This window comes from Zonotrichia leucophrys, unplaced genomic scaffold (assembly GCF_028769735.1).
Source record: "Zonotrichia leucophrys gambelii isolate GWCS_2022_RI unplaced genomic scaffold, RI_Zleu_2.0 Scaffold_64_270646, whole genome shotgun sequence".
NCBI classification, from domain to species: Eukaryota; Metazoa; Chordata; class Aves; order Passeriformes; family Passerellidae; genus Zonotrichia; species Zonotrichia leucophrys.
In genome coordinates, this window is record NW_026992269.1 from 97,649 (window position 1) to 110,405 (window position 12,757).

Sequence of the window (12,757 nt, forward strand, 5' to 3'; positions counted from 1 at the left end):
AAAACAATTCCACAAAATTCCATAAAAACAAAAAAAACCAAAAAATCCCAGAAAAATCCACCAAAAATAAGAAAAATCCCAAAAAATCTCCCAAACCCCTGCAAAAAAATCCTTAAAAAAACCCAAAAAAGCTCTGCAAACTCCTTAAAAATTCCACAAAAACCTCCCAAAATTTTTTTTAAATTCCCCCTGAAATAAGTTCCCAAAAATCTTCCAACACCCTTAAAAATCACAAAAACAATAACAAAAAAAACCAAAAAAAACACTCCAAAAATTCCCAATAAAATTCTCCATAAATAAAAGAAACCCCACAAAAATATCCCCCAAAGGCCCTAAAAAATTTGCAAAAAATGCCAAAAAATCCCCTGAAATTCAGCAAAAAATTCCCCCCAAAAATTTAAAATATAAATCCCTCAAAGCCCCTAAAAAATCACGAAAAATGCCAAAAAATCCCCTGAAATTCAGCAAAAAATTCCCCCCAAAAAATTAAAATAAAAATCCCTCAAAGCCCCTAAAAAAATCACAAAAAATGCCAAAAAATCCCCTAAAATTCAACAAAAAATCTCCCCCCAAAAAATTAAAATATAAATCCCTCAAAGCCCCTAAAAAAATCACGAAAAATGCCAAAAAATCCCCTAAAATCCACCAAAAAATCTCCCCCAAAAATTAAAATAAAAATCCCTCAAAGCCCCTAAAAAAATCACGAAAAATGCCAAAAAATCCCCTAAAATCCACCAAAAAATCTCCCCCAAAAACCCCCAAAAATTAAAATAAAAATCCCTCAAAGCCCATAAAAAAATCACGAAAAATGCCAAAAAATCCCCTGAAATTCAGCAAAAAATTCCCCCCAAAAAATTAAAATAAAAATCCCTCAAAGCCCCTAAAAAAATCACAAAAAATACCAAAAAATCCCCTAAAATCCACCAAAAAAATCTCCCCCCAAAAAATTAAAATAAAAATCCCTCAAAGCCCCTAAAAAAATCACAAAAAATGCCAAAAAATCCCCTAAAATCCACCAAAAAATCTCCCCCCAAAAATTAAAATAAAAATCCCCCAAAACTCCTAAAAAAACCCCCAAAATGTCCATTTCTAACCCCATTTTCTCTCTCTCTCTCTGTTTCCCCTCAGGTCCCCACGGCGGTGGCGGAGGGGGGGGCGGTCCCGGCCTCCCCCCGGGGCTCCCGGGGGGTCCCCGGATGTTGGGGCCGCCCCCCCCCCAGCGCGGCGGCGACTTCTGGGGGGAGGGGCCGGACGGGGGTGGGGGAGGGGGCGGCCTCCGCGGGGGGCCCCCCCCCAATGGGGGAGGGGGGGGAATGCGCGGGGGAGGGGGAGGGGGCGGCGGGGGGGGGCCGCCCCCCCCCCCCTTTCACCGCCCCCCGCCCCGGGGGGGTCGCGGCGGTGCCGAGCCCCCCCCACCCCCCCCTTATCGCTGCCGGGGTGGGGGCGGGGGAGGCGGCAGGAGCGGGGGACCCCCCCCCAATGGCGGCGGCGGAGGAGGGGGGGGGTCTCGGGGGGGCCCTCCCCCCCCCCCCGGCGGGCACGGCGAGCACGGCAGAGACCACCCCCCCCCCCGGGGCCACGGCGGAGGCCACGGCGGAGGTAAATTGGGGGGGGGGGCCTGGCTCTGGGGGGGGCCCGGCCCCGCTTGGGAGGGGCCCGTGGGTGCCCCTTCCCCGCCCCCCCCGCCCCCGCCTTTCCTGCCCCGCTGGAGGGGGGGGGCGGCGGGCCCCCCCCCCCACCCCCTCACCCCCCCCCCATGCACCCCCCCGAGCCCCCCCCCCCCGGGCCCTGGGGGAGGGGCCACGACTGGCGCAGACCCCCCATGGGGCTCTGAGGAGGGGGAGGGGGCTGAGAGAGACCCCTCCCCGAAATATTGGTGCGATCCCCCCTCCCCCATCCCCACACGGCTGCGGGGTGAAAGGGGCACAGAGGGACCCCCCCCAAAATGGGGCTGAGGGACCCCCCTGAATGGGGCAGGGGCAGAGAGGGACCCTTCCGAAATGGTGGTGAGGGACCCCTCCCCAAAATGGGGCTGAGGGACCCCCCCGAAATGGGGCTGTGGGACCCTCCCACAAAATGGGGCAGAGAGGGAACCCCACAAAATGGAGGTGATGGTGGTGAGGGACCCCCCTCAAAAACGGCCCTGAGGGCTTCCCCTGGGCAGTGGGGAGAGGTCTCCCTAAAATATAGGGAGAAACCGCCCCAAAATGGCTCCAGGGCAGGGAGGGACCCCTCCCCAAAATGGGGGGTGATGGCGGTGAGGGACGCCCCTCAAAAAGGCCCCTGAGGAGTGCTGGGCTCGCCCTCAAAATGACGGAGAGACCCTCCCCAAAATTTGATGGAGGGCGGTGAGGGACCCCCGCCCCAAAATGGCTGAGGGACCCCCGCCCCAAAATGGCTTCAAGAATTCCCAAAAAGGGGGGGGGACCCCCGCCCCAAAATGGCTGAAAAACCCCGCAAAATCGGGAGCCACCCCCTCCCTAAAAACGGGGCCCGGCCCCTCACAGCGGCTGTGGCGGGAGAAGGCGCGGGGCATGCTGGGAGCTGTAGTTTGGCGGTCGGTTGTAAGCAGGGCATGCTGGGAATTGTAGTTTGGTGTGTGTGAAGCGGCCGCGAGGCATGCTGGGGAGGAAAGAAGTGTGGCAAGCCGGCCGCAAAGGCCGCTGGGAGTTGTAGGTTTTGGACCTGTGACTAAAGGGGGTGCTGGGAGTTGTAGTTTTGGTCTGGGAGGGCAGCAGGGGATGATGGGACTTTAAGGCAGCTCTTGACTGGAGGCCGCTGAGGTCTGGTGGGGGTTTAAATCTGCTCTGGGAGTAGCTGCAAAGGATTCTGGGAGCTGTAGTTCTGCCTGTGGGGCATCAAAGCATGCTGGGAGTTGTAGTTCAGCTCCAGGTGTGCTGCAGGGTTTACCAGAAGGGCCAAAAACCAGGCCCAAGGAGGCCTCTGATGCCTGGTGGGGCTAAAATCAGCACTAACGCAACAGCAAGGGCTGCTGGGAGCTGTAGTTTCCACAATTGTTTGCAGCAAAGCATGATGGGAGTTGTAGTTCAGCTCCCAGGGTGCCAAAAGCCCATCCTAGGAAAGGCCCTGAAGCCTGAGGGGGCGTAAACCTGGCTTTACCTGGCCAGCAAGGGTCGCTGGGATTTGTAGTTTATCTTTCATTTAACCAGCAAAGCATGCTGGGAACTGTAGTTCCTCTATTGGTGAGAAACAAAGAATGATGGGAGTTGTAGTTTTCCTCATCAAGGCCTAAAACCAATTCTAAAGAGACCACTGAGGCCTGGTGGGGCCTTTAATTCAACAGCAAGGCATGCTGGGAGTTGTAGTTCAGCTCCCATTTCATTGGCAAGGCATGCTGGGCATTATTGTAGCTCTGGTGAGCGACAGGGGATGCTGGGAGTTGTAGTTCCTGCAGTTTGGTGGCGCAAAGGATGCTGGGAGTTGTAGTTCCAGGTTTGTAGTCCCCCCCAAAATCTACCTAGCCCCTCCCAGATTTTGGTCAGGCACCCCGCTGCCCCCCGGCCCCAAAATCCCCATTTTTTACCCCATTTTTTTCTATTCCGTCCTTTTGTCTTCCTGCAGCTGCTCCAGGAGCGTTTTGGGGCTGGGGTTTCAACCCCCTCCCCTTTAAACCCCCAAAATCCTCTTTAAAATTCTGCTTCAAAACCCCAAAATCTTCTTGAAATCCCTAAAATCCTCTTTAAAATCCCAAACCATTCTTAATTCCCGCAAAATCCTGTCCCCATCTTTTTCCTGCTCCATTTTGGGGCATTTTTCATTATTTTGGTGTCATGGGTTCATCCCCTTTTCTTTAAGCCCCCCAAATCCTCCTTAAACCCCCCAAAATTTGTGTCCCCACCTTCTTCTCCCTCACAGAGCTGTCACCATTTTGGGCCCATTTTGAGGCTCCCCTGGAGCCATTTTAGGGGTTTTTTGGGGCCCTTTTGGGCAATTTTGGGGTCAGGGGTTCACCCCCTTCTCCTTTAAATTCCAAAATCCTCCTCAAACCTCCAAAAATCCTCTTTAAAAGCTCCAAAATCCTCTTAAACCCCTCAAAGTTTGTGTTCCAGCCCTCCTCTCCCTCACAGAGCCGCCGCCATTTTGGGCCCATTTTGAGGCCGTTTTGGGTTATTTTGGGGCTTTTTTGGGCAATTTTCGGCCAATTTGGGGTCAGGGGTTCACCCCCTTCCCCTTTAACCCCCAAAATTCTCCTTAAACTTCCCAAAATCCTCTTTAAACTCCCCAAAATTTCTGTCACTCCCCTACTCCCCCTCACAGAGCCGCCGCCATTTTGGGCCCATTTTGAGGCTGTCCTGGAGCCATTTTGGGGCCATTTTGAGCAATTTTGGGAGCGTTTTGGGTCCCTTGGGAATAATTTGGACTGTTTTGGGGTCAGAGGTTCACCCCCTTCCCCTTTTACCACCAAAATCCTCCTCAAACTTCCCCAAAATCGTCTAAAATTGCATCCCCACCGTTCTCTCCCAGCCTCCATTTTGAGGCCATCCTGAGCCCATTCCGGAGCCATTTTGGAGCCATTTTGAGCCGTTTGGGGCTGTTTGGATCCATTTTGGGGTCAGGGGTTCACCCCCTTCCCCTTTAACCAACAAAATCCTCCTCAATTCTCCCAAACATGGCCAAAATGGCGTCCCCACCGTCCTCACGCAGCCGCCATTTTGAGACCGTCCCGGAGCCATTTTGGGGCCAATTTAAGAGATTTTGGGGCCGTTTTGGGACATTTTAGAGCTGTTTGAAAACATTTCTGACCGTTTTGGGGCCAGGGGTGCACCCCCTTCCCCTTTAACCCACAAAATTAACCTTAAACTTCCCAAAATCCTCTTTAAACTCCCCTAAATTTGTGTCACTCCCCTCCTCTCCCTCACAGAGGCGCCGCCATTTTGGGCCTATTTTGAGGCTGTCCTGGAGCCATTTTGGGGCCATTTTGACCAATTTTGGGGCCGTTTTGGGGTCCCTTGAAAACAGTTTGGACTGTTTTGGGGTCAGGGGTTCACCCCCTGCCCCTTTTACCCCTAAAATCCTCCTTAAACTTCCCAAAATCCTCCAAATTCTCGTCCCCACCGTCCTCAGGCAGCCGCCATTTTGAGACCGTCCCGGAGCCATTTTGGGGCCGTTTTGAGCAATTTTGGGGCCGTTTTGGACAATTTTGGGGTCGTTTTGGACCATTTTGGGGGCGTTTTGAGTCTGAGGGGATTAACCCCCCCCTTCCCCCTCGATCCCCCAAAATCCTCCCCAAAACCTTTTTAACCCTTTCCTCCCCTCCCTCCTGCTAAACCCCTCCCCGGTACCGGGATTTGCCCCCGGGGCCGTTTTTGGGGCCGTTTTGGGGCCGTTTTGGGGCCGGGGGCCGGCGCCTGACGCGCCCCCCCCCTTTTGTCTCCCCCAGACATGTCGAGCCGCGCCGTGTGCCGCCACTTCATGCTCAAGGGCAGCTGCAGGTACGAGAACAACTGTGCCTTCTACCACCCCGGCGTCAACGGGCCCCCCCTGCCCTGAAACCCCCCAAAAACACCCCCAAAAAAAACCCCAAAATCCCCCCTCGGTTATGGCTTCCGTGAGGCCTCGGAGGGGGAGAAGGGGGCGGAGAAAGAACGGAGGAAAAAGGGGGAAAAATCAAATTATTGGTGTTGGGGTGTGCTGGTGGTGGTGGTGGTGGAGGGGTTGGGGAGGTGAGATTTGGGGTGAAAATTGGAGATTTTGGGGGTAAAACTGGAAATTTGGGGTAGGAATTGGATATTTTTTGTAGAAATTGGAGATTTGGGGTGAAAATTGGAGGTTTGGGGTAGGAATTGGGGGTAAAACTGGAAATTTGGGGTAGGAATTGGATATTTTTGGTAGAAATTGGAGATTTGGGGTGAAATTTGGAAATTTGAGGCAGGAATTGGAGATTTGGGGTAGGCATTAAAAATTTGGGGTAGAAATTGGAAACTTGAGGTTGGAATTGGAAATTTGTGGGGGAAAATGCTCCTTTAAGGGGTGGAAATTGGAATTTTGGGGTAGAAATTGAGATTTGGGGTGTAAAAATGTAAAATTTGGGGTAAAAGTTGGAGTTTAGGGGGAAAATGCTCCTTTAAGGGGCACAAATGTGAACTTTTGGTAAGAAAATGTGAATTTTGGAGAGGAATTCAAATTTATGGACTGGGAATTCATCCTTAAGGGGCAGAAATTGAAATTTAGGGGGGAAAATTAGAATTTTGGGGTGAGAATTCCTCTCAAGCAACAAAAATTGTCATTTATGGGGTGGAAAAGCAAATTTTTTCAGTGGAAATTGCAATTTTGGGGTGGAAATTGCATTTTTGGGGCAGAAATCTGCATTTAAGGGGGGTGGAAATTGGAATTTTGGGTGTAATTCCCTCCCCAGGGGCAGAAATTCTTTCCCAGGAGTAAAAATTTGTCATTTATGGGGTGAAATCCTCATTTGTGGGGCAGAAATTGTCATTTATGAGGTAGAAATTGCAATTTCTGGGTAAAATATTACTCCAAGGAGTAAAATATTTCGTTTTGGGACAGAATTTGTCATTTTTGGGGTGGAAATTTCCCCCTCAGATGTAAAAATCATCAGTTTTTGGGTAGAAAATCTCAATTTTGGGGTTTCACCTCTTTAGAGCTCAAAAAAATCTCAATTTTAGGGCAAAAATCTTCAAGTTTGGGGGCAAAACGTTTTCCCCAGGGGCTGAAATTTTCATTTTTGGGGGAGAAATTTTCAGTTTTGGGACAGAAATTGTCATTTTTGGAGCAGAAATTCTCATTTTTGGGGCAAAATTTTTCATTTTTTGCGGGGTTTTAGTACCCTCAGGGCTCAAAAATTTGTTAATTTTGGGTCAAACCCTTCAATTTTCAAGACCCAAATCCTCCCCCAGGGCCTCCCCTCCCACACCCAGGGCTGCCCCTCCCCCTTTGCGGGGGGGCTGGACCCCCCCCAAACGGTGACGTCATACCCTGGGAGAGGAGGGGGGAGGGGCAATCAGTAATTATTAATTAACCCATTAATAATTATTTATTCACCACCACCACCCCTCCCCCCACCGGGTCCAGCTCTGCCCCATTTTGGGGGGGGAGGGGAAGGGGTGGGGAGGTTTCCCCTCCCCCACCCCGCATTTCCGCCCCTCCCCCCTCATCCCGCAGCCGCCGCCCCTCCCCCACTCTGCCGCCGCCGCCGCCATCTTGGGGGGGGTGGGGGTGGGTGGGGGAGGGGCCGGGGTGGGGGAGGGGCCGCGCCGGCCGCGCTGTTTTCTGTGAAAACTTTGGGCGGGGGGGGAGGGGGGGGGGGGAGGGGCGAACACACCCCCCCTCCCCCCTCCCCATCCCCCCCTTTTGTATATTTTGTACATTATTAATAAAGTTTGGGGAGAAACCCCGGAAATGAGAGAGTCCCGTGTGTCTGTGGGGGAGGGGGGAGGGGCGGGAACCAGGGGTCACTGCGGGGTCATTCGGGGTCACCCTGGGGTCATTTGGTCACTCCAGAAATCCTGGGGAGGGGGCTGGGATGTGACCACACCCACACTGACCACGCCCACACAGGCCACGCCCACACAGGCCACGCCCACTCCGCCATTGCTCCACCACCGTTTATTCCTCCCTGCGCCCTCTGCTGGCCACTGCAGGTAACTGCGGCCACTCCAGCGGTCACTGCGGTCACTCTGCTGCTGACCACACCCACACTGACCAGAAAACCATTATCTCACCCACACTGACCACACTGACCAATCCCCACTGGCCACACCCACAGACCACGCCCACTCCGCCATTGCTCCACCACCATTTATTCCTCCTTGCGCCCTCTGCTGGTCACTGCAGGTAACTGCGGCCACTCCAGCGGTCACTGCAGGGGTCACTCTCGTGGTCACTCTGGTCACTCTGCTGGTCACTGCGGTCACTCTGCTGCTGACCATACACACTGACCACACCCACACTGACCACACTGACCAATCCCCACTGGCCACACCCACACAGACCACACCCACAGACCACGCCCACTGCGCCATTGCTCCACTACCGTTTATTCCCTCTTTTGTTCCCTGCTGGCCACTGCAGGTAACTGCGGCCACTCCTGTGGTCACTCTGGTCACTGTGCTGGTCACTCTGTTGGTCACTGCGGTCACTCTGCTGCTGACCACAGACCGGACAACAAAGTCCACACCCACACTGACCACACTGACCAATCCCCACTGGCCACACCCACACTGACCACACTGACAGACCACGCCCACAGACCACACTGACAGACCACACCCACTCCACTATTGCTCCACCACCATTTATTCCCTCTTTTGTTCCCTGCTGGTCACTGTGGGTAACTGCAGCCACTCTGGTGGTCACTGCGGTCACTCTGCTGCTGACCACAGACCGGACAACAAAGTCCACACCCACACTGACCACACCGACCAATCCACACTGACCACACCCACAGACCACGCCCACTCCACAATTGCTCCACCACCATTTATTCCTCCTTGCGCCCTCTGCTGGCCACTGCAGGGAACTGCGGCCACTGCTGCGGTCACTGCGGTCACTCTGGTGGTCATTTTGGTGCTGACCACACCAACCACAATGATGAAACCCCACTGACCACACCCACAGACCACGCCTACTCCACCATTGCTCCACCACCATTTATTCCTCCTTGCGCCCTCTGCTGGCCAATGCAGGTAACTGTGGCCACTCCAGCGGTCACTGCGATCACTTGAGTGGTCACTCTGGTCACTCTGCTGGTCACTGTGGTCACTCTGGTGCTGACCAATCCCAACTGGCCACACCCACACTGAACACACTGACCAATCCCCACTGACCACACCCACACTGACCACACCGACCAATCCACACTGTACACACTGACAGACCACGCCCACTCCGCCATTGCTCCACCACCATTTATTCCTCCTTGCGCTCTCTGCTGGCCACTGCAGGTAACTGCGGCCACTCCTGTGGTCACTGCAGTGGTCACTCTGGTGCTGACCATACACACTGACCACACCCACACTGACCAATCCCCACTGACCACACTGACCACTCCTCACTGGCCACACCCACACAGACCACGCCCACTCCGCCATTGCTCCACCACCTTTTATTCCTCCTTGCGCCCTCTCCTGGTCACTGCAGGTAACTGCAGCCACTCCAGCGGTCACTGCGGTCACTCTGGTGGTCATTTTGGTGCTGACCACACCAACCAACCACAATGATGAAACCCCACTGACCACACCCACAGACCACGCCTACTCCACCATTGCTCCACCACCATTTATTCCTCCTTGCGCCCTCTGCTGGCCACTGCAGGTAACTGCGGCCACTCCTGTGGTCACTGCAGTGGTCACTCTTGTGGTCACTCCTGATCACTCTGCTGCTGACCATACACACTGACCACACCCACACTGACCACACTGACCAATCCCCACTGGCCACACCCACACAGACCACACTGACAGACCACGCCCACTCCGCCATTGCTCCACCACCATTTCTTCCTCCTTGCGCCCTCTGCTGGTCACTGCAGGTAACTGCGGCCACTCCTGTGGTCACTCTGGTCACTGTGCTGGTCACTCTGTTGGTCACTGCGGTCACTCTGCTGCTGACCACAGACCAGACAACAAAGTCCACACCCACACTGACCACACTGACCAATCCTCACTGGCCACACCCACACAGACCACGCCCACTCCGCAATTGCTCCATCACCATTTATTCCTCCTTGTGCCCTCTGCTGGCCACTGCAGGGAACTGCGGCCACTCCAGCGGTCACTGCGGTCACTCTGGTGGTGACCATACACACTGACCACACCCACAGACACCACCCACTCCGCCATGGCTCCACCACCGTTTATTCCCTCTTTTGTTCCCTGCTGGTCACTGTGGGTAACTGCAGCCACTCTGGTGGTCACTGCGGTCACTCTGCTGCTGACCACAGACCAGACAACAAAGTCCACACCCACACAGACCACACCGACCAATCCCCACTGGCCACACCCACACAGACCACACTGACCAATCCCCACTGGCCACACCCACACAGACCACACTGACAGACCACGCCCACTCCACCATTGCTCCACCACCATTTATTCCTCCTTGCGCCCTCTGCTGGCCACTGCAGGTAACTGCGGCCACTCCTGTGGTCACTCTGGTCACTGTGCTGGTCACGGTGGTCACTGTGGTCACTGTGGTCACTCAGTGGTCACTCGGCGGTCACTCCCGCGGCCGGTGCACGACCACCTCGCCCAGCGCCTCCAGCACCTCCCGTTTGTAGTCGTCGAAGTCGCCGTCGATCTGGCTCAGGCCCTGCTCCTCCACCACCCACAGCTGGCAGTTGGTCTCGGTGATGAGCCGGGCGTCGTGGCTGACCACGATCACCGCTGTGACGTCACAGTGACGTCAGCGTGATGTCATCACCCTGGGTCACGTTTTGGGGCAGTTTTTGGGCATTTTTGGGTCAATTTTTGGGGTGGTTTTGGGGCATTTCCCACCCGCAGCTGGCGGTTGGTCTCGGTGATCAGCCCGGCGTCATGGCTGACCATGACCACTGCTGTGACGTCACAATGACGTCAGCACGATGTCATAATTGTGGGTCATGTTTTGGGGCATTTTGGGGGTGGTTTTGAGTCCATTTTTAGGGCGTTTTGCATCCATTTTAGGGCATTCTTGAACAATTTTTGGGGCATTTTTGATCCCTTTTTGGGGTGGCTTTGATCCATTTTTAAGGGCACTTTAGATGCATTTTTGGAGCCAATTTTGATCCATTTTTGAGCCATTCCTAGGGCATTTCTGGGGCATTTTGAGCCATTCTTGGGGCATTTTTGGATCCATTTTTGGGTCATTTTTGAGCCGTTTTAGGGCATCTCCTTCCCCAGTCTTCGTAGAATTTTTCATCCCCATATTCAAATTTTCCCCTTCATTTTTGGGTCTCTTTTCCCATTTTTGGGTTCCTTTTCCCATTTCAGGGTCTCTTTTCCCATTTTCAGGCTCCCTCTCCCCATTCTTAGGCATGACATCATTGCCATGGCCCCACCCACCCGCCCCTGGCCCCGCCCACCCTCCCCAGGCCCCGCCCAGGCCCCACCTCCTTTGTACTCGTTGATGGCGTCAGCCAGGGCGTCGATGGATTCGATGTCCAGGTTGTTGGTGGGCTCGTCCTGGGGTCAAGGGGTCACTCAGGTGGGGTCACACCTGGCCACGCCCCTCTCGCCATGGCCACGCCCCTCCCGGCATGGCCACGCCCACCCACACCACACCCAAACCACACCCAGGGCTGTGATTGGACCAAGAACTGGAAGTGGGGAGGGGTCAAGGGATCACCAAGGGGAGGTCACACCTGGCCCTGCCCCTCACAGACCACGCCCCCTCAGGCCCCGCCCCCTCACCAGGATCAGCACATCCGGTTCCCGACAGGAGAGCTCAGCAAAAACCACCCGGGCCTTCTGCCCACCTGCGAAAGGGGCGGGGCTTAGACACGGGCCACGCCCTCCCTGGTCATAGCCACACCCCCATACACAAACCACACCCCCCAGGGACTAACCACGCCTCTCCAGACAATAGCCACGCCCAGCCATGTGCTAGCCACGCCTTCTCTGCCATAGCCACGCCCTCCCTTGGTGGTAGACACACCCTTCTAAATCATAGCTACGCCCTCCAGACACTAGCCACGCCTCCCAGATACTAGCCACGCCCTCCCAAGTACCAGCCATGGCCCCCAGACACAAGCCACGCCCTCTCACGGCCTAGCCACACCCTTCCCGGTGCTAGCCACGCCCTCCACACCCCTCCCAGGTACTAGCCACACCCACCCAAACACTAGCCACACCCTCCTGATGGTGACCACACCCTTTCTGGTCATAGCCACGCTTTCCCACACACTAGCCACGCCCTCCAGAAACTAGCCACACCCTCCTGGCACTAGCCACACCTCCCAAAGTCTAGCCACGCCCTTCCAGTCACTAGCCACGCCCCACACATTCCTCCCCACACCCTCCAGGAGCCAGCCACGCCCTCCCCACCCCCTTCAGGTACTAGCCACGCCTCCCGGACACTAGCCCCGCCCCCCGGCCTTTGTCCCCGCCCACCCGAGAGCTTGGCGATCTGCAGCGTGTGGGCGTGGCCCTCGAGGCCGAAGCGGCCCAGGCAGCGCCGCGCCTCCTGGTGGGGGAGGTTGAAGCTGCGCTGGAGGAACTCGGCCGCCGTCTCCTCCAGGCGCAGCTGCTCGGCCGCCTGCTGGTTAAAGAACCCCACCTTCTGTGGGCGGGGAAAGGGGCGGGGTCAGGGATGGGCCACGCCCATCACTGACCAACCACAGCTATCCCTCACTGCTGGTTAAAGAACCCCACCTTCTGTGGGCGGGGAAAGGGGCGGGGTCAGGGATGGGCCACACCCACCTGAGAACCAACCACACCCACCCCTGAGCTGTCATATCACTGCTGGTTAAAGAACCCCACCTTCTGTGGGCGGGGCGGGGGCGGGGTCAGGGACAGGCCACGCCCATCACTGACCTGTCATATCACTGCTGGTTAAAGAACCCCACCTTCTGTGGGCGGGGCGGGGGCGGGGTCAGCGACAGGCCACGCCCATCACTGACCTGCCATATCTAACACTGCTGGTTAAAGAACCCCACCTTCTGTGGGCGGGGAAAGGGGCGGGGTCAGGGACAGGCCACGCCCATCAATGACCAACCACAGCTATCCATCACTGCTGGTTAAAGAACCCCACCTTCTGTGGGCGGGGCGGGGGCGGGGTCATAGACAGGCCACGCCCACAA

General features: G+C 55.4%; 2 protein-coding genes and 1 long non-coding RNA gene across 3 annotated transcripts in view; 2 read left to right on the top strand and 1 right to left on the bottom strand.

Moving 5' to 3' along the window:
* Window positions 1-12,757, top strand: part of DHX16 (DEAH-box helicase 16) — a 116,927-nt gene that overhangs the window by 68,712 nt on the left and 35,458 nt on the right. The window lies entirely within an intron of this gene.
* LOC135460609 (uncharacterized) lies at window positions 1,570-5,500 on the top strand. The gene is made up of 2 exons (XR_010443259.1): window positions 1,570-1,599; window positions 5,402-5,500. It is a non-coding gene; the product is annotated as an uncharacterized LOC135460609 (long non-coding RNA).
* Window positions 10,056-12,757, bottom strand: part of ABCF1 (ATP binding cassette subfamily F member 1) — a 33,046-nt gene continuing 30,344 nt past the window's right edge. The window contains exons 23-26 of the mRNA XM_064737481.1: window positions 12,069-12,237; window positions 11,370-11,434; window positions 11,069-11,141; window positions 10,056-10,364 (exon numbers count right to left, since the gene is read on the bottom strand). Of these exons, the coding sequence (XP_064593551.1) occupies window positions 10,198-10,364; window positions 11,069-11,141; window positions 11,370-11,434; window positions 12,069-12,237 (474 nt within the window). The 3' untranslated portion in view covers window positions 10,056-10,197. The remainder of the gene's footprint in view (window positions 10,365-11,068; window positions 11,142-11,369; window positions 11,435-12,068; window positions 12,238-12,757) is intronic.